This window comes from Pleuronectes platessa, chromosome 8 (assembly GCF_947347685.1).
Source record: "Pleuronectes platessa chromosome 8, fPlePla1.1, whole genome shotgun sequence".
NCBI classification, from domain to species: domain Eukaryota; kingdom Metazoa; phylum Chordata; class Actinopteri; order Pleuronectiformes; family Pleuronectidae; genus Pleuronectes; species Pleuronectes platessa.
Genome location: NC_070633.1, coordinates 17,201,886 through 17,229,045, shown reverse-complemented (window position 1 = coordinate 17,229,045; position 27,160 = coordinate 17,201,886). Strand labels below are relative to the sequence as shown.

At 39.4% G+C, this 27,160-nt stretch overlaps 2 protein-coding genes and 25 non-coding genes across 27 annotated transcripts; all 27 read right to left on the bottom strand.

Annotated features, from left to right (window-relative positions):
* Positions 1–1,533: 1,533 nt before the first annotated feature.
* Positions 1,534–4,270, bottom strand: LOC128445743 (zinc finger protein 568). The gene is made up of 4 exons (XM_053428560.1): positions 3,890–4,270; positions 2,827–2,927; positions 2,670–2,745; positions 1,534–2,558 (listed from the first exon to the last, which is right to left on the bottom strand). The coding sequence occupies exons 1-4, from the start codon at positions 4,182–4,184 to the stop codon at positions 1,771–1,773; spliced, it is 1,260 nt and encodes a 419-aa protein (XP_053284535.1). The 5' UTR covers positions 4,185–4,270; the 3' UTR covers positions 1,534–1,770.
* Positions 4,271–5,097: 827 nt separating this feature from the next.
* smtnl1 (smoothelin-like 1) lies at positions 5,098–9,268 on the bottom strand. Its single transcript, XM_053428561.1, has 6 exons — positions 9,036–9,268; positions 7,168–7,796; positions 6,917–7,031; positions 6,610–6,761; positions 5,586–5,829; positions 5,098–5,492 (listed from the first exon to the last, which is right to left on the bottom strand). Exons 1-6 carry the CDS (start codon positions 9,117–9,119, stop codon positions 5,346–5,348), a joined length of 1,371 nt encoding a protein of 456 aa, XP_053284536.1. The 5' UTR covers positions 9,120–9,268; the 3' UTR covers positions 5,098–5,345.
* A 3,291-nt stretch (positions 9,269–12,559) lies between these two features.
* Positions 12,560–12,631, bottom strand: trnaw-cca (transfer RNA tryptophan (anticodon CCA)). Its single transcript has one exon. It is a non-coding gene; the product is annotated as a tRNA-Trp (tRNA).
* A 466-nt stretch (positions 12,632–13,097) lies between these two features.
* trnaw-cca (transfer RNA tryptophan (anticodon CCA)) lies at positions 13,098–13,169 on the bottom strand. The gene has a single exon. It is a non-coding gene; the product is annotated as a tRNA-Trp (tRNA).
* A 434-nt stretch (positions 13,170–13,603) lies between these two features.
* On the bottom strand, positions 13,604–13,675 carry trnaw-cca (transfer RNA tryptophan (anticodon CCA)). The gene has a single exon. It is a non-coding gene; the product is annotated as a tRNA-Trp (tRNA).
* Positions 13,676–14,436: 761 nt separating this feature from the next.
* On the bottom strand, positions 14,437–14,508 carry trnaw-cca (transfer RNA tryptophan (anticodon CCA)). Its single transcript has one exon. It is a non-coding gene; the product is annotated as a tRNA-Trp (tRNA).
* A 472-nt stretch (positions 14,509–14,980) lies between these two features.
* Positions 14,981–15,052, bottom strand: trnaw-cca (transfer RNA tryptophan (anticodon CCA)). Its single transcript has one exon. It is a non-coding gene; the product is annotated as a tRNA-Trp (tRNA).
* Positions 15,053–15,519: 467 nt separating this feature from the next.
* trnaw-cca (transfer RNA tryptophan (anticodon CCA)) lies at positions 15,520–15,591 on the bottom strand. The gene has a single exon. It is a non-coding gene; the product is annotated as a tRNA-Trp (tRNA).
* A 468-nt stretch (positions 15,592–16,059) lies between these two features.
* On the bottom strand, positions 16,060–16,131 carry trnaw-cca (transfer RNA tryptophan (anticodon CCA)). The gene has a single exon. It is a non-coding gene; the product is annotated as a tRNA-Trp (tRNA).
* Positions 16,132–16,565: 434 nt separating this feature from the next.
* On the bottom strand, positions 16,566–16,637 carry trnaw-cca (transfer RNA tryptophan (anticodon CCA)). Its single transcript has one exon. It is a non-coding gene; the product is annotated as a tRNA-Trp (tRNA).
* Positions 16,638–17,398: 761 nt separating this feature from the next.
* On the bottom strand, positions 17,399–17,470 carry trnaw-cca (transfer RNA tryptophan (anticodon CCA)). Its single transcript has one exon. It is a non-coding gene; the product is annotated as a tRNA-Trp (tRNA).
* A 472-nt stretch (positions 17,471–17,942) lies between these two features.
* On the bottom strand, positions 17,943–18,014 carry trnaw-cca (transfer RNA tryptophan (anticodon CCA)). Its single transcript has one exon. It is a non-coding gene; the product is annotated as a tRNA-Trp (tRNA).
* Positions 18,015–18,483: 469 nt separating this feature from the next.
* trnaw-cca (transfer RNA tryptophan (anticodon CCA)) lies at positions 18,484–18,555 on the bottom strand. The gene has a single exon. It is a non-coding gene; the product is annotated as a tRNA-Trp (tRNA).
* Positions 18,556–18,987: 432 nt separating this feature from the next.
* Positions 18,988–19,059, bottom strand: trnaw-cca (transfer RNA tryptophan (anticodon CCA)). Its single transcript has one exon. It is a non-coding gene; the product is annotated as a tRNA-Trp (tRNA).
* Positions 19,060–19,820: 761 nt separating this feature from the next.
* trnaw-cca (transfer RNA tryptophan (anticodon CCA)) lies at positions 19,821–19,892 on the bottom strand. The gene has a single exon. It is a non-coding gene; the product is annotated as a tRNA-Trp (tRNA).
* Positions 19,893–20,114: 222 nt separating this feature from the next.
* On the bottom strand, positions 20,115–20,186 carry trnaw-cca (transfer RNA tryptophan (anticodon CCA)). Its single transcript has one exon. It is a non-coding gene; the product is annotated as a tRNA-Trp (tRNA).
* A 761-nt stretch (positions 20,187–20,947) lies between these two features.
* On the bottom strand, positions 20,948–21,019 carry trnaw-cca (transfer RNA tryptophan (anticodon CCA)). Its single transcript has one exon. It is a non-coding gene; the product is annotated as a tRNA-Trp (tRNA).
* A 468-nt stretch (positions 21,020–21,487) lies between these two features.
* On the bottom strand, positions 21,488–21,559 carry trnaw-cca (transfer RNA tryptophan (anticodon CCA)). The gene has a single exon. It is a non-coding gene; the product is annotated as a tRNA-Trp (tRNA).
* Positions 21,560–21,993: 434 nt separating this feature from the next.
* On the bottom strand, positions 21,994–22,065 carry trnaw-cca (transfer RNA tryptophan (anticodon CCA)). Its single transcript has one exon. It is a non-coding gene; the product is annotated as a tRNA-Trp (tRNA).
* A 1,054-nt stretch (positions 22,066–23,119) lies between these two features.
* trnaw-cca (transfer RNA tryptophan (anticodon CCA)) lies at positions 23,120–23,191 on the bottom strand. The gene has a single exon. It is a non-coding gene; the product is annotated as a tRNA-Trp (tRNA).
* A 434-nt stretch (positions 23,192–23,625) lies between these two features.
* On the bottom strand, positions 23,626–23,697 carry trnaw-cca (transfer RNA tryptophan (anticodon CCA)). Its single transcript has one exon. It is a non-coding gene; the product is annotated as a tRNA-Trp (tRNA).
* A 761-nt stretch (positions 23,698–24,458) lies between these two features.
* trnaw-cca (transfer RNA tryptophan (anticodon CCA)) lies at positions 24,459–24,530 on the bottom strand. Its single transcript has one exon. It is a non-coding gene; the product is annotated as a tRNA-Trp (tRNA).
* A 468-nt stretch (positions 24,531–24,998) lies between these two features.
* trnaw-cca (transfer RNA tryptophan (anticodon CCA)) lies at positions 24,999–25,070 on the bottom strand. The gene has a single exon. It is a non-coding gene; the product is annotated as a tRNA-Trp (tRNA).
* Positions 25,071–25,504: 434 nt separating this feature from the next.
* Positions 25,505–25,576, bottom strand: trnaw-cca (transfer RNA tryptophan (anticodon CCA)). The gene has a single exon. It is a non-coding gene; the product is annotated as a tRNA-Trp (tRNA).
* A 761-nt stretch (positions 25,577–26,337) lies between these two features.
* Positions 26,338–26,409, bottom strand: trnaw-cca (transfer RNA tryptophan (anticodon CCA)). The gene has a single exon. It is a non-coding gene; the product is annotated as a tRNA-Trp (tRNA).
* Positions 26,410–26,583: 174 nt separating this feature from the next.
* Positions 26,584–26,655, bottom strand: trnaw-cca (transfer RNA tryptophan (anticodon CCA)). Its single transcript has one exon. It is a non-coding gene; the product is annotated as a tRNA-Trp (tRNA).
* Positions 26,656–26,877: 222 nt separating this feature from the next.
* On the bottom strand, positions 26,878–26,949 carry trnaw-cca (transfer RNA tryptophan (anticodon CCA)). Its single transcript has one exon. It is a non-coding gene; the product is annotated as a tRNA-Trp (tRNA).
* Positions 26,950–27,160: the final 211 nt, after the last annotated feature.

Below are 27,160 nucleotides of genomic sequence, written 5' to 3'. Positions count from 1 at the left end.
AGGCACTGTATATATATAACACACTACCTGATATAAGCAAGCCACATGATCATAAGAGGGGAGGAGAAGATTCCATTTCTCTTAATATCTCTTTAGTACAATAACTGCCTCCCGATCATCATGTCACTCCCCCTAACCACACACACACACACACACACACACTCATGTCATTTCATTGATTGCCCATGAACAATGGCCTGAGAGGAAGCAGCATTTCTTGGGGAAGTACAACAACAGCATTCCACACCAATGCGACAAAACTACTGGCACGTAAAACCACTACCAGTGACCAGCACATCCACCACATGGGCCCGATCAGTAACACAAGAAGTAACAGATGAATCATGCCTCACCAGAGAACTGTTTTTGGGATAGTTGCGTGACGTGAAAATTATCTTATTATTATTAAATATATGTTTATATATATATATATATTTGTAAAGCTTTTAGGGAAGTTATAATACTTTTAGTTTTGTTTTTTTGGGTGTAATGTTTTTCTGACTTTGGGGCAAAATCCAAGCAAAACAAGTAGAAACTTGACAAACAATGCTGGAGTGTGGACAGGATGGAAAGAGGAACAATGCAAGGAATTTCCCCCAGTTTCCTTAAGAGTCCCCCCTCACACCACACCCCCACACACAGTGCTTTGGTGTGAGTTAACCTGAGTCACAACAGTTACCGAAGGAACAAACACAATGCTGCACTCTAGAGGTGCCTGACAGACTCCTCAGATGTTGAAAACTGTAAAAAAAAAGATGTATATTTAATCAGTATTACATGTGCAGACTACAAATGCATAAACAGAATACACACTAAATTAACTATTGCGCTGTCCAAAACTTTCTATGAGTATAAAAAGAGGAAAAAGAGCTTCAATAGTGGAGGTAGCTTGTTTTTAATGAACCATACAAAATGAAAGAGGGGAATGGTCCTCTCCTGGTGCAAGCTGTGAAGGTCACTATAAATCAAGCCTGAGTTTTAAATTCAACAATGTGAAGACTGATGAAAGTTTAGTCAGTTGATCTGAGAATTGCTTGTATTTGTGTGACAGGAGAAACTAAAATTGTAAACTTTTAAAACAGTTTAGTTTAGATTACGTTTCTTTTAAAATCATATAAATAAAATGTGTAGACTACATCATCACTGGAAGCTGCCATGAAGTACCAGTTGAAATATCCCTTTAATATCCAATGAGGGTAAAACAATGATTTTCTTAATACCAAAATTGACATGCTGCATCAGTTTTTAGTTACATCTTCATGTCTATTAATTCATTTATAATATGATTGGCCAACAATAACTTTCTTGTTATTTAAATTTTATTAATGGACTGTGGATGTTCTCCCCTTGTTGAGAAACTAATATCATTCATGTCATATGTTTCATGCTTTGCTTCACCTGTGTAGTGTAAGTAAAGTCACATTAAGAAAGTTACTCATGTAGACATAGTGATGGCAGTAACTTAAAATGGTGGAGTTGAGCTGATGTGAGGCATTCAAGTTTTAAAAAGAATTTAAAAAATCAGCAGGGAAGAAAAATGTAAAATATATTTTATTATAGACGTTTTCTATTGCTACTTTCCTAGAGTTCAAGACGAATGCAAGTCTAAATATTCAACACACAACGGCTTTGGTGTGAAGTCAATAGATACATACAACGCACTCGTAGGTTGTTAAATACCTTGGACCCATGTCAAAACAAACAAGTGTCAGCAAAAGTTAGAAAGCCTAAAATAGGTGAAGGATATTAAATGTTTTTCGTCAGCCGTGGTCAGAGCAACCCGTCGGTGTTGTGTGTTATCATGTGTCTGCGCAGGTTGCTGGGGTTGTTGAAGCTGGCGGGGCACTGGTTGCAGGTGTACGGCTTCTCTCCGGAGTGAGTCCTCAGGTGGATCTTCAGGCTGCCGTTCTGCGTGAAGCGCTTCCCGCACTGTGGACACGCGTACGGCTTCTCCCCGGTGTGAATGCGCATGTGGATGCCCAGCGTGGTCTTGTTGACGAAAGACTTGCTGCACAAGGTACAGACAACGGGCGACTCCCCGGTGTGACTTGCCCGGTGAACCATCAGGTCTTCGCGGCTGAGGAAGCGCTCGCCACAGATGCTGCAGTCGAGGGATTTGCTGACACCGTGGGGGAAGATGTTCTGCTGCTGGGAGAACTGGCTGATGTGACTCGGGTGCCCCACGTGACCATCGGCTCCGACTATTGTTGTTTTTATTGCAGAAGTCAATGCTTGAGTGGAATGGTTTCGCTCCACCAGTCCAACACTGTTATCCTGCATCAGTCTCAGTTGGGCACCATCATTGGCACCGCTGGTAAAGCTGAGGAGACCATCATGGGTGATGCTGTGGTCTGGAGACAGAGAGCTGAAAGCCTGAAGTTCAGAGGCGGTGAAGAGGGTGTCACTATCGCCATGCAGAGGCACTTCTCCTCCGCTGTGAACACTCACGATTCTCAGCTCCTCACTATCACTTGTTAGGCAGGAGGAACCAGAGTCTAACTTCTTGGTCCCTGTGGTAACACCTCCCTGTGGACGATGGCCTCCGAAGTCATCCTGACCTGATGAGACAAGACCACAAAGGGATATTTGTGAATCTGTGCTGGAGCCTAAAAAAAAAATATTGGAAGATATTCATTATAAAATCAAATAAACAAAAACAGCCTCCTCACCTACATCTGGTCCACATCCTCCCACGTCATCCTCATCTTTAATCAGAATCACATCTGGACTCTCCACATCTGCGCACTGACAAACATGAACACATGTGCATGAGCAAACAAATTACAGAAGAAAAGGATTCTTTACTAAACGCCTGTTCTGTGTTACCTGCACTTGAGTGCCAGAGGAAATTGTGTTGTTGTCTGACTGTAGAGAAACAGAGGCAGCTTCCCCAACATCTTTTTGAGGCACAGGAGGCTTACTGACGACTGGAGGAAAGAAAAGGACACAATTTCAGGATTGATGGTGATGATGATTGAAGTGTGTGAAGTTGTACGTCAAAGTTTAGAATGTGTGTATATTCCTGGTGAAGTGAAAATAACTCGGCCATTCTGTCTGTTCAATTTTCTCTAAAGCCGCTCCTCCAAACTACAGTTTACTTTGCCGGTGTGTTACGGACAACCTAAGGACGTGCTGTTACAGTAGAGAAAAGACAAAACGTCCATATTGACGTGACCTCGCAACAATCTGTGCGAGTGATGAGGCAATTAAAACAGCAGCGTGGCTTCATGTGGAGTTCAACTTGAATGAACCCACGATATTCGTCTGTATTAGTGTATTCTTGACCATATTTTGACTGGATTATTTTATTGCAAAATAATATTTTATTGTGATTCAAATCCACAAGTCACAGTTTTGGTCTCTTGTCATTCTTTAGGGAAAAAAAACACTGAAACAAAACACAGATACCCTGTTTCATTTGCTCAAACTTCAGCAAACAACCTTGGTTAACTAATAATAATAATGATAACTTTATTTGAAGAGCACTTCCCAATACGAGCAACAAAGTGCTTTACAACAAACAATAGGAAATCAGAGTAGTAATAATAATAACATTTAAAAGGTTATGTAAAACTAATCAGATCATGCTCATGTTTGATAAAGTTATTAATCATTAACAAATCAGGGTGGGTGACCTATAGAGCTTGTGACGTGGTAATGAGTAGTAGTTATTAATGAGCAGTTCATGGACTATTTGGAAAAATCAGCTTTTTTTATGAAACAGTTGTTACACGTTTCTAACATGAGAGAAAACAAGTATTTAGGTTTGTTTCGTGACGACAGCGGCTCTGTTATTTAATTAAGTTAATTGACCTGCAGGAGGCGCGCGTTTCTCGTTACTTCGGTAAGAAGTCGGCCATTGTTATTGTTCAGTTAAAGTCCTCGTTACCGTGAGATTTGAGCCGCGGTCTGGGGACGTTTCCTCGGACCGACGAGAAGCGGCTCGCCGGTCGGTTGCTCCTGGTCTGCAGCCGGAGGGAGAACAGCTCGCCCCGCGTCACCTTCATCCTCATCCTCAGCGCCTCGTTCTCCTTCAGGCTCTGGGTGAGATGCATGCGGAGAGACGCCGCGCTCTCCGAGAACAGCTGACTGATTTCGGCCACCGCCGCCTTCACCAGCACGTCCATGATGGACAGGAGCTGGGACTCCAGGTTCAAGCTGTCCGGCGGCATGTTCGTGCACATGTTTCCGTCCTCCGCCGCTGAGAAGCCCGATGAAAAGCGGAGCCACAGGGACGGAGGGTGAGCCTCCACGAAGAGCACAACACGGAGGCCCCTTCCGGTATCATGGCTGCGATTACCGTAATTACCAGAAAGAAGGGAAGTCCCCCTTTCCGAGATCGTAGCCTTTGAATGGACACGATCAATCATTAATTTCCAGTACAGCATATACCTTTAACACCAATCACAGGCTCTCTGTTGATCACCGAGCCCCTCAGGTGACACGGATGAAAAAATATTACTATTTGGCCTAGATATAAAGGCTTGGGAACGAGATAACTAAGTGGCCACGAGGTAATGAGATGTGGTAATGACAGGAACGAGATAACTAAGTCGTGGGAATGGCAGGAATGAGATAACTAAGTCGTGTCCACGAGGTAATGAGTTCGGTGAACAAGATAAATTAGCCGTATCCACAAGGTAATACATTGTGGGAACAAGATAACTAAGTCATGGCCACAGGAACCATTTAACGTTAGCCAGCTAGCCCGGTCAGATGCACAAGCGAAGGCGAAGCGATTATCGCAGGTCAAAGTTCACCCAACTAATTAGTTCAACTAATTATACGAAAAAGTCTTTGAGAAAAATTAAATTGATGTGTACTTGGATCTGGAAGGGGTGGGATTTATTTTCTATACTCCAGCAAGCCACCAGATGGTGATCAAGATGCTTTGGCTTCAGTTTTGGGGTCATGCCGTCCATCTTTATAATACAGTTTATGGTCTCTTTAATGTCTTATATAATTTATGTTTCAAGTCCATCTGGTGGAACAGATAACCCTTTGGCATTGTGGAGACCTCATCCATCATATCCTTGACCTAATCCACACTTGTTGGTAGAGAAACACAACACAAGGATTTAATTGTTGCACCAAAAGTCACAAGTCTACAATTTAATTTATTACTTTATACAAACAAAACATATACAATAATTACATGCGCTACTTTATGTGCTCAAACAACAGTCAAATAAAAAAAAAAATTCAACCATACAGTTAAATGTAACATCACAATGCTAGAATCTGTGTGGATGTCAGTCCAACACCAAACTAAGACTTATCGTCGACCCTCAGCCATGAACAACCTTTTTGGTCTTTTCAGTATTTTGTTCTCTGTCAGTGTTTTTCTACGACTCCGCCTCCACTAACGCTCCTCCACCTTCCTCCACCTCGCAGCCCTTTAGTGCATCCTCCTCCTCCTCACCAGTCACCACAGGCTCAGCATTTTCTCCCTCTTTTTCCTCTTGGCCATCCATCTTCCCGTTCTCAGCAGACTCGTCTCCATCCTCCTCCTCCTCACCAGTCACCACAGGCTCAGCATTTTCTCCCTCTTTTTCCTCTTGGCCATCCATCTTCCCGTTCTCAGCAGACTCGTCTCCATCCTTCTCCGTCGACACCTCTCCCACTACATCGTCTCCTTTATCTTTCTCCTCTCCCTCATTAGCAGACTTCTCTTTCTCCTCATTTTCTCTGTCCTTCCTCTCTTTCTCTATTTTGGACAGGCTGTGGCAGAGGGACTGGACATACGTGAACACGCACATGGGGTCCGGGTGGTTACCCATCATGAGCATGTCAGATACTTCCAGAAGGGGGCAGCAGTCAGCCAGTGATCTGGAAAGAGGAGCGGAGACAATCACTCAGGTGTAAACTTACAAAGTAAATTTACTCGCTATACTTTAGTAAAATACAACGTTGAGGTACTATTGAGTATTTCAATTTTCTGCAGCTTCAAACTTTCACTTTATAAAAGTTTTAGTAGATTTTCCTTTTTAACCCATTACATTTATTTGAAAACGTTTGCTTCACTGGGTAGATATAGATTAATAATACATATACTCCTGTAGTAATGGGTGGAATTAAGACTTTATTGATAGAAGTAGTATGTGCCTCATTATATCATATTTATAAATATATACATATATATTACATTAATTATTATAAAGGGCCATCCTACACAACCAGTAGTCCTACTTTGTTAATCTGTTATTATGCAGTAGACTAAACGTTTTGTTCTTTGTATAGTTGATTGCACGTACCTTTTACTTTTATTTAAAAAATTGAAACACTGAAACTTTTATTGGTATAAATTTCTACTTTGCTCTGTTTTTGCAGTTCTTCTTGCATCATTGTTAAACAGGGTAAATCCTACTATGCCCAAAAGTGCATGGGCAATTTGATTAAGCTAATAAACAACCTCTAAAATCATACAGTATTTCATCTCTTGTCATTATTTTCAATAATGTTATTGCTGCAGACATATTTGATTGTATAATGTGTTGGCTAACAATGACCTTATTGTGTTCATTGTGCATGTGGTTACTCACAAGCTGCAACATGAACTGATCCAATCTAAACCGAATCCAAATGTGTGAAGAATGAAATACTCCTTACTCAGCGTTGCTGAAGGCCAGAGTGAAGTTTTTCTCCCTCTCCTTTGGACTGAGGGAGCTGAAGTCGAAAGCGTCGGGAAAAAAGCGGTGGATCAGAGCGCAGAAAGCCATCCCGTCGCACCAAGACGATGAGAAGTTTTCTATGTTGACGCCCTGAACGATCAACAGAAAAGAACCGAATTGAGACACATAAAGCAGATTACCCTCATTCAAACATTTTGTATCTTTTAAGTTCTCAAAACCTATGGGACAATACGGAAGATTAGCCGAAACAGAAACGTTAAAGAAAGATTCTGTGTTGAGCTGACCTCATAGTTCCGGGTTTTGTTGCGACACCACTGAAGCATTTTCTGTTTGATTGAAGCTCCCGTGGCCACGGCTGCAGACGATCTCTGAATCTTGAAGTTGCGTGCTACCGGTGCCCTGAAAAGGTCACAATATAGTCTGAATTTCCCAAGGGATTAATAAAGTATCCATCTATCTATCTATCTATCGATAATGAAACCCCCAAATGGATCAATACTTTATGAACTATATTGAATTGTGTATGATGACTTACTCTGTTGCTCCTTGTTCAAATTTGGCTATTATGTTTTTTTTTGTGGTTGCTCTGACAGAGCGTGCAGAGGGCCTCGGTCTGGAGACAGAGGAGGAGGCAGGTCCACTCTTTCTCTTGGGCTTCCCTGGCTTTTCTACTTCTTTTACCTTTCCTTTGTCTTTCGTCTCTACCTCTGCTTCTTTGACTGGTTTTGTCTTCTCTGCCTCCTTTGCTGCTTTCCCACTCACATCTGTCTCCTCTTCCTTTGCCTTTTCCCCTGTTTTACTCTTCTCTTCGTCTTTGTACTTTAGCTCCTCTCCGTCTTTCCCGATCTTGACCTCTTCCACCTGCTGCGCTTCTTTCTTGTTTTGTTCCACGTCTCCCTCCTCTTCCTTTTCTCTGTTTATCACTTCTGGATCCTTCACACCAGTAGAGGCTTGGTCTTTATCTGGCTCAGCCTCTTCATTGTCACCCTCATCAGACTTTGATATCCTCTGGGCTTTGTCCGTGTTAACTGCACTGGCCTCCTCCTCATCACCTCCTCTCTCTTGTGAAACTGTATCCTCCACTGACCCCTGACCTTTGGCTGTCTCCATGTCTGAGCGCTCCCTCGCTGTGTCTTTGTTCCCCTCTGGCTCTGGCTCACCAGCCTGGATAAGAAAGAATGACAGTAAGATTGTGTTTTGTTGTGTATTTTGTGTCACAAGAAATGTCGTGCAACTCCACACTTAAATAAGGCGCATGTACTGCACATCTAGATGTGTGCACCTGTTGACAAACCTTAAATTGATGCATCTTTTACAGTTTTCTATTTTCTAAATGTGAATATTTGTGACACATGATTGGTCTTATTCATTCATGGTTAGTATCTAAAGGACTGTACCACAGTTTTATTAGTTTTATTAAAGAGGCAGTGGTATAAAAACTACATTCCTCGCAAGTAATCTTTCAAAATGCTTTAATACATAGATATTGACAAAATACTGAAGATTCATATTCTATCAAAATAAATAAAGTATTACTATATAATATAATATAAATGAAAGCACAGACATAAGTCCCTCCCAATATGTATTAGACTTATCTATCCTGCTTCTGTCCTGTTGCACTTTGTCTTTGAAAATACAAAGAAACTAGAATGAATCTGTGATCATCCTGTTTAAATGATTAGGAACATGACGTCTGTGTTATTAGTAACTTTATGTAAGATGCTGGCCTACTGTGCCCACACTTCAATGTGGTGATATCACACAGCGCGTAATGTGAGACCTGGGATTTGTTGAGTATCTCACATATCGAGATCCAATGGAGACGTTGAACTTTAAAGTTACACAAGCTTGTTGTAGGTTTTAAACTGCATCATGAACAGATTAATGTCACCCTAATAAAAACTAATCACACAATAAAAACACTTTTTGCTCTTGAAATTCAAAAGTCACTTTTACCTAAGAACATACAAATGCTCATCAATACTCATTGAACAGTAACTGAACTTTGAGACATAACTTTATTACAAAGTAAAATCATTTTATTGTAAAAATAAAAGTTAAAATATCATTAGTAAGCTCAAGTGCTGTTTAGTAATGATCTACACTGCAGGAACAGTCAGCCCAGGTCTTCCAGTGGTGACTCATCAGAGGTTCTAGGAAAATCCACAGTATATTTGTGCATGTGCTCGAGCATTACTTTGCAAAACTTGTGTGACTATGTGTAACACGTGAATCTAACCAACACCATTTCTCTTATCCTGCTGCTCTCACTCTCAACACAACACCTGCCATGGCCACAAATACTCACCCTGCCTGTTCCTGGTATAGAACTTAACACCAACAGTCATTGTGGGTTTTACAAATTACGAAAACTTGAATATTATTATATTTCATACTCACTTGGTTGTTATTGTTGTTGGTATCAGTCTGATTGGTCGTCTCTGTTGACTCAGACGTCTCCTGGCTTGGTGATTCTCCTTCCATGATGTTAAGATACGTTTATTTCTATAATGGATCAGATTTTCTTTTAACAACTTTTCATTTAGTCGAAGGTGAATCCTCTTCACAGGAACCCTGCTCAGTATCTCACTTTCCTGTCCCTGTCTCCCCCCTCTCTGTCCTCGGTGTGTGAGTGTGTGTGCGTTGGTTTGTGGATGTCCGCCTTCACCCGACACCCCCACCCTCTGCTTTGTGAGGATTCCTAGGCTTCTTTATCTGACCTTTCGAACAACACAGGGTCCCGAAATAGTGCCACAGTGGCACAGACGCAGACCAGTGGGGCGAGCAGCTGCGTCTGCTGTGGAAACCTTGGCTGTACACATACATACGCATACACACAAACAGGTGGCTGTACGCATGCAGTCAATGAAAACTGCTTCTATGTACACACACACACACACACACACACACACACACACACACGCACACACACACACACACACAACAGGCATCTGTGTTTTTTATATGAATAAAAAAATAAAAGATGTAGATGCTGGTATGCTAGAATTCAAAGCTGGTATGTTTGAGGCCAATCAAACTTAATAAATCTATTTATTAACCGGAAACGAGGACATCCTGCACCAAACACACAAAAAAGCTTAAAAAATCCATAACATGTTGATTCGTGAACTTCGGAAAAACACATTAATTAATCTGCCAGCATTAGAGCAAAATCAATTATGCATTCAATGGGGATATGAGTAGATTCCACACTTCATATGCTCCGAAACTCGAAACTTGAATAAGCATTGACACTTCCAGAAAAAGATTATCACTGAGTCACTCCTCACGGTATCAACTGAATCAGCAGGTGAATATTTGGCTCAATATTGTTTTATACTTTGCTCAAATGCGAAATGGAAACCAGTGACTTCACCTTCATACAATTCCTGACTCAGATTTTTGTCATTTCTGAACCTTAACCTGATTAAATTTGGATTATGAGATTTCTAACCTCAAAATCTGATCTTTTTGTTCACTGCTCACCTTTTTATTAATTGTGGATCGCACTTTATTCCTGATTCAGACATACAGGTAAAATAATAAAGGAGGGATGACTGATGATGTAGCAAGGACTAATGCTTAAATGTAAAAATAGAAACCATTACGTTGCTCTCTTTTTAAATCCATGCCCACCATTATTAGGCTTTTCTACAAATGGTATTTTTTACTTATCTCTCTTTATCTCCTAGTCTTCAAAATTATAAGAGTTACAATGGGAAATACATAAAGTATAAAGTAGGTCCAGCCTCCCAGCTCGCTGTCCCAGCTTAACAACGCATCTACTCATTCAACACATAACAGATGGTTTTCAAAAATACACGTCTATCTTTATTTTCCACTCTGTCTGTCAATACCTTCTCCTGCCCCCCCATATCCTGGTCTCCTCCTCCTCTCTGTCTCAGTCTTTGTGGCTATTACAGTTTTTCTCCATTGCTTTGGATCATTTCACGAAACAGAAATGACATTCTCAGAGCTCTAAGTGCAATTGGCAAAATAGCCCATATGGTTCAGCACAACTACATAGATCACCTTCAAAAGGTCATATCTCACCCAAAACAGTTAACTCAAGTTTCAAAAGCAAATCATTTTCTCATATAAATAGTCAGTGCCCCCAAAATGAAAATTTCCTTCTCGATTGCTGTGGCTCATCTCTCAAAATAACATAGATGGTTCAGCAAAACTCCTTAGCACACCTGCAAAAGGTCATATCTCTCCCAAAACAGCCAACTCATCAGTCAAAACTAAATCCTTTTCTCATACAAATAGTCAGTGCCCCCAAAATGAGAAGTCCCTTTGGCATTGTTTAAACACTACAGGTCAAAATGTTTAGATGTTTTGTCAGTATGGCAGTGGACCATAGAAATATCCCTCATGTGCACATTTCAATCTTGGCTCAGTCCTTGAATGGTCACTGAATGGTTACAGTAGATGTTTTCTTTCCAGAATATTATGTGTATCAAACAGAAAAAATATTTATTCAAGGTTTCACATAAAATATGTTTATTGAACTCATACTGCCATGGAAATTGTTACAGTATTTGCCATACATCGTGCTTACAGTAACAGAAAATGTGTACAGCACAATATACTTTCAAACAATAAGCACATCAAAACTAAAATTTGGCATAGTGAGATATGACCTTTTGAAGGTGATCTATGTAGTTGTGCTGAACCATATGGGCTATTTTGCCAATTGCACTAAGAGCTCTGAGAATGTCATTTCTGTTTCGTGAAATGAGCCAAAGCAATTGAGAAAAACTGTAAACTTACTGTGTGACTGGTGATCAGATGTGTGAAACTCAACCTTGATTACTAAAGTTCTAGTTGCACCTGAAAATTAACCCGATTATCAAAGATATCCTTATTACAGTATATACCATGATGTTTTTCATGGTATTATGTGCCTGTACGATTTTGACAGTAGAGTGAACTATTGTGCAGGTGATGATGTAAACAATGAAATTATGCCAACATGTTCTGCAGAGAACAACCACTTGACTGAGAAGCGACAGTCAGTTTTGACCAGCAATATATATTCAATTGGTAATTGGGCTAACTGAAGGCAATTGTACCTAACCGTTTGCAAAGGTGGCATAATTAATTTAAAATTTGTGCAAGCTGTTGGAAATTGTACTTGTCATTGCAAGGATGTGCTAATACAATTGCAATTTGATTAAAGGAATGAGATATTCCAATCTGTTGTGAACCAGTGCCCAGTGGTTTGGAGGTTTGCACGTGTTGTTTTGAGAATGTCATTTCTGTTTCGTGAAATGAACCAAAGCAATGGAGAAAAACTGTAAAGGGTCAACGCCTTCTTGTGAGCTCACTGTGCACACTTTAATTAGATCTAAGCCTTAAGCAAAATAGGGAAGAAGAGCCTGATGGAGCTCAAGAAAGCAAAGTAAAATAAGATAATCCCTAGTTAGTCCCACAATGGGGAAATTTGCAGTATGACACCAGCAAGAGTCAAAAAGAAACTCATCATTACTGCAGCAAACATTCATTGGAAACTGTCATGTTACTTAAGACAGATGTAGTACAAGCGCATCGCCAAAGCACAACTGTACTATAATTCACACCTTGTGGTGTGGATGAACACGTGCATTTGATAGGACAGCTGACCTTGACGTGATTTGAACACGCAGCCTTCTGATCTGGAGTCAGACACATTATCATTGCACAACAAGGTCTGTAAAATAAAGTACTGATGTTAATTTAGATGCAATGGAAGTGCAAAGATGATCTTTAAAAATGAATTAAACACTTAACCAATGAGTTGTGCAGTTAGAAGATATTTCTGGATTTGACAAGGTGGTGGTGGGTAAGGCTTTATTATACATTCAGTTAAATTTGCCAAAGCACAACTGTACTATAATTCACACCTTGTGGTGTGGACGAACATGTGCATTTGATAGGACAGCTGACCTTAACGTGATTTGAACACGCAGCCTTCTGATCTGGAGTCAGACGCGCTACCGTTGCGCCACAAGGTCTGTGTTTTTGGAAGTTGTCATGCTATTTTAGACAGATTCAGTACAAGTGCAAAGGCCGTCTATAAATCATTATTTGAAAAATGTTCTTTGCAGAAAATTATTTGAAAAATGATTGATTATAAATAACGTTTCAGGTAAGGAACACAGGACACATTGACTGCAAAAAACCCGATTTGACCTTGACGTGATTTGAACATGGAGCCTTCTGATCTGGAGTCAGACGCTAGCTTTGCGCCACAAGGTCTTTACAAACAAATACTGATGTTAATTTAGATGCAATGCAAATAAAAATATCATCAATAAAACATTGAGTTCTTCAGTTTGAAGATATTTCCAGAGTTGACGTATAGATTGAGTATTGGTGGAGAAGACTCTATTATGCATCTCCATAAATTTCCCAAAGCTCATTAGTTCTATAAGTCGTACCTGATGCTGTGAATGGACATGTGCATTTTGAAAGCACAGCTGACCTTGACGTGATTTGAACACGCAGCCTTCTGATCTGGAGTCAGACGCGCTACCATTGCGCCACAAGGTCTGTTAAAACATTCAGTGATATTAATTTAGATGGATTCAACATTGAATCAATGAGTTCGTCACATGGCAGATATTTTCAGATTTGATAGAGAGCGTTCTCTAACATGTAACCCAAAATTTTGACAGTGAACTGGTGACATCCTGGAAAATAACTGGACACATTGAAGGCACCAATATCTTGACGTGATATGAGCATGCAGCCTTCTGATCTGGAGTCAGATGCACTACAGTTGGGCCACAAGGTCTGTGTTTTTGGTAGTTGTAATGCTATTTCAGACAGATTCAGTACAAGTGCAAAGGCCATCTATATATCAGTATTTCAAAAGTGAACAAACATGTTCTTTGCAGAATATTATTTTAAAATGACTGATTATTATAAACATTTATGATGTAGCAACTTCTAACCACATAACACTGAAATGGAGCACATCTGTTTGACCTTGACGCGATTTGAACACGCAGCCTTCTGATCTGGAGTCAGACTCGCTACCATTGCGCCACAAGGTCTGTTAAAAAATTCAGTAATTTTCATTTAGAGGGATCAACATTGAAACAATACGTTTTTAACAAGGCGGATTATTCTCAGATTTGATGGAGAGCGTTCTCTAACGTGTCACACTAAATTTCAACAGTTAACTGGTGATGATCCTGGAAAAATATCACAGGACACATTGATTTCAACAATACCTTGACATGATTTGAGTCAGTGGAAAATAACTGGACGCATTGAAGGCAAAAATATCTTGACGTGATATGAGCATGCAGCCTTCTGATCTGGAGTCAGAGGCACTACAGTTGTGCCACAAGGTCTGTGTTTGGAAGTTGTAATCCTACCTTAGATGAATGCAGTTCAAGTGCAAGACAATCAGTAAACAAAAGTCTTCTATGCAGAAAATAACGTTAAAACGATACATTATTACATCATTTCAGGAAAGTAACACAGGACACATTGACTGCAATAAACCCCTTCGACTTTGAATTTGAACAGGCAGCCTTCTGATCTGGAGTCAGACACACTATCATTGCACAACAAGGCCTGTAAAATAAAGTACTGATGTTAATTTAGATGCAATGGAAGTGCAAAGATAATCTTTAAAAATGAATTAAACACTTAACCAATGAGTTGTGCAGTTGGAAGATATTTCTGGATTTGACAAGGTGGTGGTGGGTAAGGCTTTATTACACATTCAGTTAAATTTGCCAAAGCACAACTGTACTATAATTCACACCTTGTGGTGTGGATGAACTCTTGCATTTGATAGGACAGCTGACCTTGACATGATTTGAACACGCAGCCTTCTGATCTGGAGTCAGACGCGCTACCGTTGCGCCACAAGGTCTGTGTTTTTGGAAGTTGTCATGCTATTTTAGACAGATTGAGTACAGGTGTAAATGCCGTCTATAAATCAGTTCTTCGAAAATGTTGTTTGCAGAAAATTATTTGAAAAATTATTGATTATAAATAACATTTCAGGAAAGTAACACAGGACACATTGACTGCAATAAACCCCTTCGACTTTGAATTTGAACAGGCAGCCTTCTGATCTGGAGTCAGACACACTATAGTTGCACAACAAGGTCTGTAAAATAAAGTACTGATGTTAATTTAGATGCGATGGAAGTGCAAAGATAATCTTTAAAAATGAATTAAACACTTAACCAATGAGTTGTGCAGTTGGAAGATATTTCTGGATTTGACAAGGTGGTGGTGGGTAAGGCTTTATTATACATTCATTTAAATTTGCCAAAGCACAACTGTACTATAATTCACACCTTGTGGTGTGGTTGAACACATGCATTTGATAGGACAGCTGACCTTGACGTGATTTGAACACGCAGCCTTCTGATCTGGAGTCAGACGCGCTACCGTTGCGCCACAAGGTCTGTGTTTTTGGAAGTTGTCATGCTATTTTAGACAGATTGAGTACAGGTGCAAAGGCCGTCTATAAATCAGTTCTTCGAAAATGTTGTTTGCAGAAAATTATTTGAAAAATTATTGATTATAAATAACATTTCAGGAAAGTAACACAGGACACATTGACTGCAATAAACCCCTTCGACTTTGAATTTGAACAGGCAGCCTTCTGATCTGGAGTCAGACACACTATAGTTGCACAACAAGGTCTGTAAAATAAAGTACTGATGTTAATTTAGATGCGATGGAAGTGCAAAGATAATCTTTAAAAATGAATTAAACACTTAACCAATGAGTTGTGCAGTTGGAAGATATTTCTGGATTTGACTAGGTGGTGGTGGGTAAGGCTTTATTATACATTCAGTTTGCCAAAGCACAACTGTACTATAATTCACACCTTGTGGTGTGGATGAACACGTGCATTTGATAGGACAGCTGACCTTGACGTGATTTGAACACGCAGCCTTCTGATCTGGAGTCAGACGCGCTACCGTTGCGCCACAAGGTCTGTGTTTTGGGAAGTTGTCATGCTATTTTAGATAGATTCAGTACAAGTGCAAAGGCCGTCTATAAATCATTATTTCAAAAATGTTCTTTGCAGAAAATTATTTGAAAAATGATTGATTATAAATAACGTTTCAGGTAAGGAACACAGGACACATTGACTGCAAAAAACCCGATTTGACCTTGACGTGATTTGAACATGGAGCCTTCTGATCTGGAGTCAGACGCGCTAGCTTTGCGCCACAAGGTCTTTACAAACAAACACTGATGTTAATTTAGATTCAATGCAAATAAAAATATCATCAATAAAACATTGAGTTCTTCAGTTTGAAGATATTTCCAGAGTTGACGTATAGATTGAGTATTGGTGGAGAAGACTCTATTATGCATCTCCATAAATTTCCCAAAGCTCATTAGTTCTATAAGTCGTACCTGATGCTGTGAATGGACATGTGCATTTTGAAAGCACAGCTGACCTTGACGTGATTTGAACACGCAGCCTTCTGATCTGGAGTCAGACGCGCTACCATTGCGCCACAAGGTCTGTTAAAACATTCAGTGATATTAATTTAGATGGATTCAACATTGAATCAATGAGTTCGTCACATGGCAGATATTTTCAGATTTGATAGAGAGCGTTCTCTAACATGTAACCCAAAATTTTGACAGTGAACTGGTGACATCCTGGAAAATAACTGGACACATTGAAGGCACCAATATCTTGACGTGATATGAGCATGCAGCCTTCTGATCTGGAGTCAGATGCACTACAGTTGGGCCACAAGGTCTGTGTTTTTGGTAGTTGTAATGCTATTTCAGACAGATTCAGTACAAGTGCAAAGGCCATCTATATATCAGTATTTCAAAAGTGAACAAACATGTTCTTTGCAGAATATTATTTTAAAATGACTGATTATTATAAACATTTATGATGTAGCAACTTCTAACCACATAACACTGAAATGGAGCACATCTGTTTGACCTTGACGCGATTTGAACACGCAGCCTTCTGATCTGGAGTCAGACGCGCTACCATTGCGCCACAAGGTCTTTTAAAACATTCAGTAATTTTCATTTAGAGGGATCAACATTGAAACAATACGTTTTTAACAAGGCGGATTATTCTCAGATTTGATGGAGAGCGTTCTCTAACGTGTCACACTAAATTTCAACAGTTAACTGGTGATGATCCTGGAAAAATATCACAGGACACATTGATTTCAACAATACCTTGACATGATTTGAGTCAGTGGAAAATAACTGGACGCATTGAAGGCAAAAATATCTTGACGTGATATGAGCATGCAGCCTTCTGATCTGGAGTCAGAGGCACTACAGTTGTGCCACAAGGTCTGTGTTTGGAAGTTGTAATCCTACCTTAGATGAATGCAGTTCAAGTGCAAGACAATCAGTAAACAAAAGTCTTCTATGCAGAAAATAACGTTAAAACGATACATTATTACATCATTTCAGGAAAGTAACACAGGACACATTGACTGCAATAAACCCCTTCGACTTTGAATTTGAACAGGCAGCCTTCTGATCTGGAGTCAGACACACTATAGTTGCACAACAAGGTCTGTAAAATAAAGTACTGATGTTAATTTAGATGCGATGGAAGTGCAAAGATAATCTTTAAAAATGAATTAAACACTTAACCAATGAGTTGTGCAGTTGGAAGATATTTCTGGATTTGACTAGGTGGTGGTGGGTAAGGCTTTATTATACATTCAGTTAAATTTGCCAAAGCACAACTGTACTATAATTCACACCTTGTGGTGTGGTTGAACACGTGCATTTGATAGGACAGCTGACCTTGACGTGATTTGAACACGCAGCCTTCTGATCTGGAGTCAGACGCGCTACCGTTGCGCCAAAAGGTCTGTGTTTTTGGAAGTTGTCATGCTATTTTAGACAGATTGAGTACAGGTGCAAAGGCCGTCTATAAATCAGTTCTTCGAAAATGTTGTTTGCAGAAAATTATTTGAAAAATTATTGATTATAAATAACATTTCAGGAAAGTAACACAGGACACATTGACTGCAATAAACCCCTTCGACTTTGAATTTGAACAGGCAGCCTTCTGATCTGGAGTCAGACACACTATAGTTGCACAACAAGGTCTGTAAAATAAAGTACTGATGTTAATTTAGATGCGATGGAAGTGCAAAGATAATCTTTAAAAATGAATTAAACACTTAACCAATGAGTTGTGCAGTTGGAAGATATTTCTGGATTTGACTAGGTGGTGGTGGGTAAGGCTTTATTATACATTCAGTTAAATTTGCCAAAGCACAACTGTACTATAATTCACACCTTGTGGTGTGGATGAACACGTGCATTTGATAGGACAGCTGACCTTGACGTGATTTGAACACGCAGCCTTCTGATCTGGAGTCAGACGCGCTACCGTTGCGCCACAAGGTCTGTGTTTTGGGAAGTTGTCATGCTATTTTAGATAGATTCAGTACAAGTGCAAAGGCCGTCTATAAATCATTATTTCAAAAATGTTCTTTGCAGAAAATTATTTGAAAAATGATTTGATTATAAATAACGTTTCAGGTAAGGAACACAGGACACATTGACTGCAAAAAACCCGATTTGACCTTGACGTGATTTGAACATGGAGCCTTCTGATCTGGAGTCAGACGCGCTAGCTTTGCGCCACAAGGTCTTTACAAACAAACACTGATGTTAATTTAGATTCAATGCAAATAAAAATATCATCAATAAAACATTGAGTTTTTCAGTTTGAAGATATTTCCAGAGTTGACGTATAGATTGAGTATTGGTGGAGAAGACTCTATTATGCATCTCCATAAATTTCCCAAAGCTCATTAGTTCTATAAGTCGTACCTGATGCTGTGAATGGACATGTGCATTTTGAAAGCACAGCTGACCTTGACGTGATTTGAACACGCAGCCTTCTGATCTGGAGTCAGACGCGCTACCATTGCGCCACAAGGTCTGTTAAAACATTCAGTGATATTAATTTAGATGGATTCAACATTGAATCAATGAGTTCGTCACATGGCAGATATTTTCAGATTTGATAGAGAGCGTTCTCTAACATGTAACCCAAAATTTCGACAGTGAACTGGTGACTTCCTGGAAAATAACTGGACACATTGAAGGCACCAATATCTTGACGTGATATGAGCATGCAGCCTTCTGATCTGGAGTCAGATGCACTACAGTTGGGCCACAAGGTCTGTGTTTTTGGTAGTTGTAATGCTATTTCAGACAGATTCAGTACAAGTGCAAAGGCCATCTATATCAGTATTTCAAAAGTGATCAAACATGTTCTTTGCAGAATATTATTTTAAAATGATTGATTATTATAAAAATTTATGATGTAGCAACTTCTAACCACATAACACTGAAATGGAGCACATCTGTTTGACCTTGACGCGATTTGAACACGCAGCCTTCTGATCTGGAGTCAGACGCGCTACCGTTGCGCCACAAGGTCTGTTAAAACATTCAGTAATTTTCATTTAGAGGGATCAACATTGAAACAATACGTTTTTAACAAGGCGGATTATTCTCAGATTTGATGGAGAGCGTTCTCTAACGTGTCACACTAAATTTCAACAGTTAACTGGTGATGATCCTGGAAAAATATCACAGGACACATTGATTTCAACAATACCTTGACATGATTTGAGTCAGTGGAAAATAACTGGACGCATTGAAGGCAAAAATATCTTGACGTGATATGAGCATGCAGCCTTCTGATCTGGAGTCAGAGGCACTACAGTTGTGCCACAAGGTCTGTGTTTGGAAGTTGTAATCCTACCTTAGATGAATGCAGTTCAAGTGCAAGACAATCAGTAAACAAAAGTCTTCTATGCAGAAAATAACGTTAAAACGATACATTATTACATCATTTCAGGAAAGTAACACAGGATACATTAACTGCAATAAACCCCTTCGACTTTGAATTTGAACAGGCAGCCTTCTGATCTGGAGTCAGACACACTATCATTGCACAACAAGGCCTGTAAAATAAAGTACTGATGTTAATTTAGATGCAATGGAAGTGCAAAGATAATCTTTAAAAATGAATTAAACACTTAACCAATGAGTTGTACAGTTGGAAGATATTTCTGGATTTGACTAGGTGGTGGTGGGTAAGGCTTTATTATACATTCAGTTAAATTTGCCAAATCACAACTCCACTATAATTCACACCTTGTGGTGTGGATGAACACGTGCATTTGATAGGACAGCTGACCTTGACGTGATTTGAACACGCAGCCTTCTGATCTGGAGTCAGACGCGCTAGCTTTGCGCTACAAGGTCTTTACAAACAAACACTGATGTTAATTTAGATTCAATGCAAATAAAAATATCATCAATAAAACATTGAGTTCTTCAGTTTGAAGATATTTCCAGAGTTGACGTATAGATTGAGTATTGGTGGAGAAGACTCTATTATGCAACTCCATAAATTTCCCAAAGCTCATCAGTTCTATAAGTCGTACCTGATGCTGTGAATGGACATGTGCATTTTGAAAGCACAGCTGACCTTGACGTGATTTGAACACGCAGCCTTCTGATCTGGAGTCAGACGCGCTACCATTGCGCCACAAGGTCTTTTAAAACATTCAGTAATTTTCATTTAGAGGGATCAACATTGAAACAATACGTTTTTAACAAGGCGGATTATTCTCAGATTTGATGGAGAGCGTTCTCTAACGTGTCACACTAAATTTCAACAGTTAACTGGTGATGATCCTGGAAAAATATCACAGGACACATTGATTTCAACAATACCTTGACATGATTTGAGTCAGTGGAAAATAACTGGACGCATTGAAGGCAAAAATATCTTGACGTGATATGAGCATGCAGCCTTCTGATCTGGAGTCAGAGGCACTACAGTTGTGCCACAAGGTCTGTGTTTGGAAGTTGTAATCCTACCTTAGATGAATGCAGTTCAAGTGCAAGACAATCAGTAAACAAAAGTCTTCTATGCAGAAAATAACGTTAAAACGATACATTATTACATCATTTCAGGAAAGTAACACAGGATACATTAACTGCAATAAACCCCTTCGACTTTGAATTTGAACAGGCAGCCTTCTGATCTGGAGTCAGACACACTATCATTGCACAACAAGGCCTGTAAAATAAAGTACTGATGTTAATTTAGATGCAATGGAAGTGCAAAGATAATCTTTAAAAATGAATTAAACACTTAACCAATGAGTTGTACAGTTGGAAGATATTTCTGGATTTGACTAGGTGGTGGTGGGTAAGGCTTTATTATACATTCAGTTAAATTTGCCAAATCACAACTCCACTATAATTCACACCTTGTGGTGTGGATGAACACGTGCATTTGATAGGACAGCTGACCTTGACGTGATTTGAACACGCAGCCTTCTGATCTGGAGTCAGACACCCTACCGTTGCGCCACAAGGTCTGTGTTTTGGGAAGTTGTCATGCTATTTTAGATAGATTCAGTACAAGTGCAAAGGCCGTCTATAAATCATTATTTCAAAAATGTTCTTTGCAGAAAATTATTTGAAAAATGATTGATTATAAATAACGTTTCAGGTAAGGAACACAGGACACATTGACTGCAAAAAACCCGATTTGACCTTGACGTGATTTGAACATGGAGCCTTCTGATCTGGAGTCAGACGCGCTAGCTTTGCGCCACAAGGTCTTTACAAACAAACACTGATGTTAATTTAGATTCAATGCAAATAAAAATATCATCAATAAAACATTGAGTTCTTCAGTTTGAAGATATTTCCAGAGTTGACGTATAGATTGAGTATTGGTGGAGAAGACTCTATTATGCAACTCCATAAATTTCCCAAAGCTCATTAGTTCTATAAGTCGTACCTGATGCTGTGAATGGACATGTGCATTTTGAAAGCACAGCTGACCTTGACGTGATTTGAACACGCAGCCTTCTGATCTGGAGTCAGACGCGCTACCATTGCGCCACAAGGTCTGTTAAAACATTCAGTGATATTAATTTAGATGGATTCAACATTGAATCAATGAGTTCGTCACATGGCAGATATTTTCAGATTTGATAGAGAGCGTTCTCTAACATGTAACCCAAAATTTCGACAGTGAACTGGTGACATCCTGGAAAATAACTGGACACATTGAAGGCACCAATATCTTGATGTGATATGAGCATGCAGCCTTCTGATCTGGAGTCAGATGCACTACAGTTGGGCCACAAGGTCTGTGTTTTTGGTAGTTGTAATGCTATTTCAGACAGATTCAGTACAAGTGCAAAGGCCATCTATATATCAGTATTTCAAAAGTGAACAAACATGTTCTTTGCAGAATATTATTTTAAAATGACTGATTATTATGAACATTTATGATGTAGAAACTTCTAACCACATAACACTGAAATGGAGGACATCTGTTTGACCTTGACGTGATTTGAACACGCAGCCTTCTGATCTGGAGTCAGACGCGCTACCATTGCGCCACAAGGTCTGTTAAAAAATTCAGTAATTTTCATTTAGAGGGATCAACATTGAAACAATACGTTTTTAACAAGGCGGATTATTCTCAGATTTGATGGAGAGCGTTCTCTAACGTGTCACACTAAATTTCAACAGTTAACTGGTGATGATCCTGGAAAAATATCACAGGACACATTGATTTCAACAATACCTTGACATGATTTGAGTCAGTGGAAAATAACTGGACGCATTGAAGGCAAAAATATCTTGACGTGATATGAGCATGCAGCCTTCTGATCTGGAGTCAGAGGCACTACAGTTGTGCCACAAGGTCTGTGTTTGGAAGTTGTAATCCTACCTTAGATGAATGCAGTTCAAGTGCAAGACAATCAGTAAACAAAAGTCTTCTATGCAGAAAATCTAGTAAAACGATACATTATTACATCATTTCAGGAAAGTAACACAGGACACATTGACTGCAATAAACCCCTTCGACTTTGAATTTGAACAGGCAGCCTTCTGATCTGGAGTCAGACACACTATCATTGCACAACAAGGCCTGTAAAATAAAGTACTGATGTTAATTTAGATGCAATGGAAGTGCAAAGATAATCTTTAAAAATGAATTAAACACTTAACCAATGAGTTGTGCAGTTGGAAGATATTTCTGGATTTGACTAGGTGGTGGTGGGTAAGGCTTTATTATACATTCAGTTAAATTTGCCAAAGCACAACTGTACTATAATTCACACCTTGTGGTGTGGATGAACACGTGCATTTGATAGGACAGCTGACCTTGAAGTGATTTGAACACGCAGCCTTCTGATCTGGAGTCAGACGCGCTAGCTTTGCGCCACAAGGTCTTTACAAACAAACACTGATGTTAATTTAGATTCAATGCAAATAAAAATATCATCAATAAAACATTGAGTTCTTCAGTTTGAAGATATTTCCAGAGTTGACGTATAGATTGAGTATTGGTGGAGAAGACTCTATTATGCAACTCCATAAATTTCCCAAAGCTCATTAGTTCTATAAGTCGTACCTGATGCTGTGAATGGACATGTGCATTTTGAAAGCACACCTGACCTTGACGTGATTTGAACACGCAGCCTTCTGATCTGGAGTCAGACGCGCTACCATTGCGCCACAAGGTCTGTTAAAACATTCAGTGATATTAATTTAGATGGATTCAACATTGAATCAATGAGTTCGTCACATGGCAGATATTTTCAGATTTGATAGAGAGCGTTCTCTAACATGTAACCCAAAATTTCGACAGTGAACTGGTGACATCCTGGAAAATAACTGGACACATTGAAGGCACCAATATCTTGATGTGATATGAGCATGCAGCCTTCTGATCTGGAGTCAGATGCACTACAGTTGGGCCACAAGGTCTGTGTTTTTGGTAGTTGTGATGCTATTTCAGACAGATTCAGTACAAGTGCAAAGGCCATCTATATATCAGTATTTCAAAAGTGAACAAACATGTTCTTTGCAGAATATTATTTTAAAATGACTGATTATTATAAACATTTATGATGTAGCAACTTCTAACCACATAACACTGAAATGGAGCACATCTGTTTGACCTTGACGCTATTTGAACACGCAGCCTTCTGATCTGGAGTCAGACGCGCTACCATTGCGCCACAAGGTCTGTTAAAACATTCAGTAATTTTCATTTAGAGGGATCAACATTGAAACAATACGTTTTTAACAAGGCGGATTATTCTCAGATTTGATGGAGAGCGTTCTCTAACGTGTCACACTAAATTTCAACAGTTAACTGGTGATGATCCTGGAAAAATATCACAGGACACATTGATTTCAACAGTACCTTGACATGATTTGAGTCAGTGGAAAATAACTGGACGCATTGAAGGCAAAAATATCTTGACGTGATATGAGCATGCAGCCTTCTGATCTGGAGTCAGAGGCACTACAGTTGTGCCACAAGGTCTGTGTTTGGAAGTTGTAATCCTACCTTAGATGAATGCAGTTCAAGTGCAAGACAATCAGTAAACAAAAGTCTTCTATGCAGAAAATAACGTTAAAACGATACATTATTACATCATTTCAGGAAAGTAACACAGGACACATTGACTGCAATAAACCCCTTCGACTTTGAATTTCAACAGGCAGCCTTCTGATCTGGAGTCAGACACACTATCATTGCACAACAAGGCCTGTAAAATAAAGTACTGATGTTAATTTAGATGCAATGGAAGTGCAAAGATAATCTTTAAAAATGAATTAAACACTTAACCAATGAGTTGTGCAGTTGGAAGATATTTCTGGATTTGACTAGGTGGTGGTGGGTAAGGCTTTATTATACATTCAGTTAAATTTGCCAAAGCACAACTGTACTATAATTCACACCTTGTGGTGTGGATGAACACGTGCATTTGATAGGACAGCTGACCTTGACGTGATTTGAACACGCAGCCTTCTGATCTGGAGTCAGACGCGCTACCGTTGCGCCACAAGGTCTCTGTTTTGGGAAGTTGTCATGCTATTTTAGATAGATTCAGTACAAGTGCAAAGGCCGTCTATAAATCATTATTTCAAAAATGTTCTTTGCAGAAAATTATTTGAAAAATGATTGATTATAAATAACATTTCAGGTAAGCAACACAGGACACATTGACTACAAAAAACCCGATTTGACCTTGACGTGATTTGAACACGGAGCCTTCTGATCTGGAGTCAGACGCGCTAGCTTTGCGCCTCAAGGTCTTTACAAACAAACACTGATGTTAATTTAGATTCAATGCAAATAAAAATATCATCAATAAAACATTGCGTTCTTCAGTTTGAAGATATTTCCAGAGTTGACGTATAGATTGAGTATTGGTGGAGAAGACTCTACTATGCATCTCCATGAATTTCCCAAAGCTCATTAGTTCTATAAGTCGTACCTGATGCTGTGAATGGACATGTGCATTTAGAAAGCACACCTGACCTTGACGTGATTTGAACACGCAGCCTTCTGATCTGGAGTCAGACGCGCTACCATTGCGCCACAAGGTCTGTTAAAACATTCAGTGATATTAATTTAGATGGATTCAACATTGAATCAATGAGTTCGTCACATGGCAGATATTTTCAGATTTGATAGAGAGCGTTCTCTAACTTGTAACCCAAAATTTCGACAGTGAACTGGTGACATCCTGGAAAATAACTGGACACATTGAAGGCACCAATATCTTGACGTGATATGAGCATGCAGCCTTCTGATCTGGAGTCAGATGCACTACAGTTGGGCCACAAGGTCTGTGTTTTTGGTAGTTGTAATGCTATTTCAGACAGATTCAGTACAAGTGCAAAGGCCATCTATATATCAGTATTTCAAAAGTGAACAAACATGTTCTTTGCAGAATATTATTTTAAAATGACTGATTATTATAAACATTTATGATGTAGCAACTTCTAACCACATAACACTGAAATGGAGCACATCTGTTTGACCTTGACGCGATTTGAACACGCAGCCTTCTGATCTGGAGTCAGACGCGCTACCATTGCGCCACAAGGTCTGTTAAAACATTCAGTAATTTTCATTTAGAGGGATCAACATTGAAACAATACGTTTTTAACAAGGCGGATTATTCTCAGATTTGATGGAGAGCGTTCTCTAACGTGTCACACTAAATTTCAACAGTTAACTGGTGATGATCCTGGAAAAATATCACAGGACACATTGATTTCAACAATACCTTGACATGATTTGAGTCAGTGGAAAATAACTGGACGCATTGAAGGCAAAAATATCTTGACGTGATATGAGCATGCAGCCTTCTGATCTGGAGTCAGAGGCACTACAGTTGTGCCACAAGGTCTGTGTTTGGAAGTTGTAATCCTACCTTAGATGAATGCAGTTCAAGTGCAAGACAATCAGTAAACAAAAGTCTTCTATGCAGAAAATAACGTTAAAACGATACATTATTACATCATTTCAGGAAAGTAACACAGGACACATTGACTGCAATAAACCCCTTCGACTTTGAATTTGAACAGGCAGCCTTCTTATCTGGAGTCAGACACACTATCATTGCACAACAAGGCCTGTAAAATAAAGTACTGATGTTAATTTAGATGCAATGGAAGTGCAAAGATAATCTTTAAAAATGAATTAAACACTTAACCAATGTGTTGTGCTGTTGGAAGATATTTCTGGATTTGACTAGGTGGTGGTGGGTAAGGCTTTATTATACATTCAGTTAAATTTGCCAAAGCACAACTGTACTATAATTCACACCTTGTGGTGTGGATGAACACGTGCATTTGATAGGACAGCTGACCTTGACGTGATTTGAACACGCAGCCTTCTGATCTGGAGTCAGACGCGCTACCGTTGCGCCACAAGGTCTGTGTTTTGGGAAGTTGTCATGCTATTTTAGATAGATTCAGTACAAGTGCAAAGGCCGTCTATAAATCATTATTTCAAAAATGTTCTTTGCAGAAAATTATTTGAAAAATGATTGATTATAAATAACGTTTCAGGTAAGGAACACAGGACACATTGACTGCAAAAAACCCGATTTGACCTTGACGTGATTTGAACACGCAGCCTTCTGATCTGGAGTCAGACGCGCTAGCTTTGCGCCACAAGGTCTTTACAAACAAACACTGATGTTAATTTAGATTCAATGCAAATGAAAATATCATCAATAAAACATTGCGTTCTTCAGTTTGAAGATATTTCCAGAGTTGACGTATAGATTGAGTATTGGTGGAGAAGACTCTATTATGCATCTCCATAAATTTCCCAAAGCTCATTAGTTCTATAAGTCATACCTGATGCTGTGAATGGACATGTGCATTTTGAAAGCACAGCTGACCTTGACGTGATTTGAACACGCAGCCTTCTGATCTGGAGTCAGACGCGCTACCATTGCGCCACAAGGTCTGTTAAAACATTCAGTGATATTAATTTAGATGGATTCAACATTGAATCAATGAGTTCGTCACATGGCAGATATTTTCAGATTTGATAGAGAGCGTTCTCTAACATGTAACCCAAAATTTCGACAGTGAACTGGTGACATCCTGGAAAATAACTGGACACATTGAAGGCACCAATATCTTGACGTGATATGAGCATGCAGCCTTCTGATCTG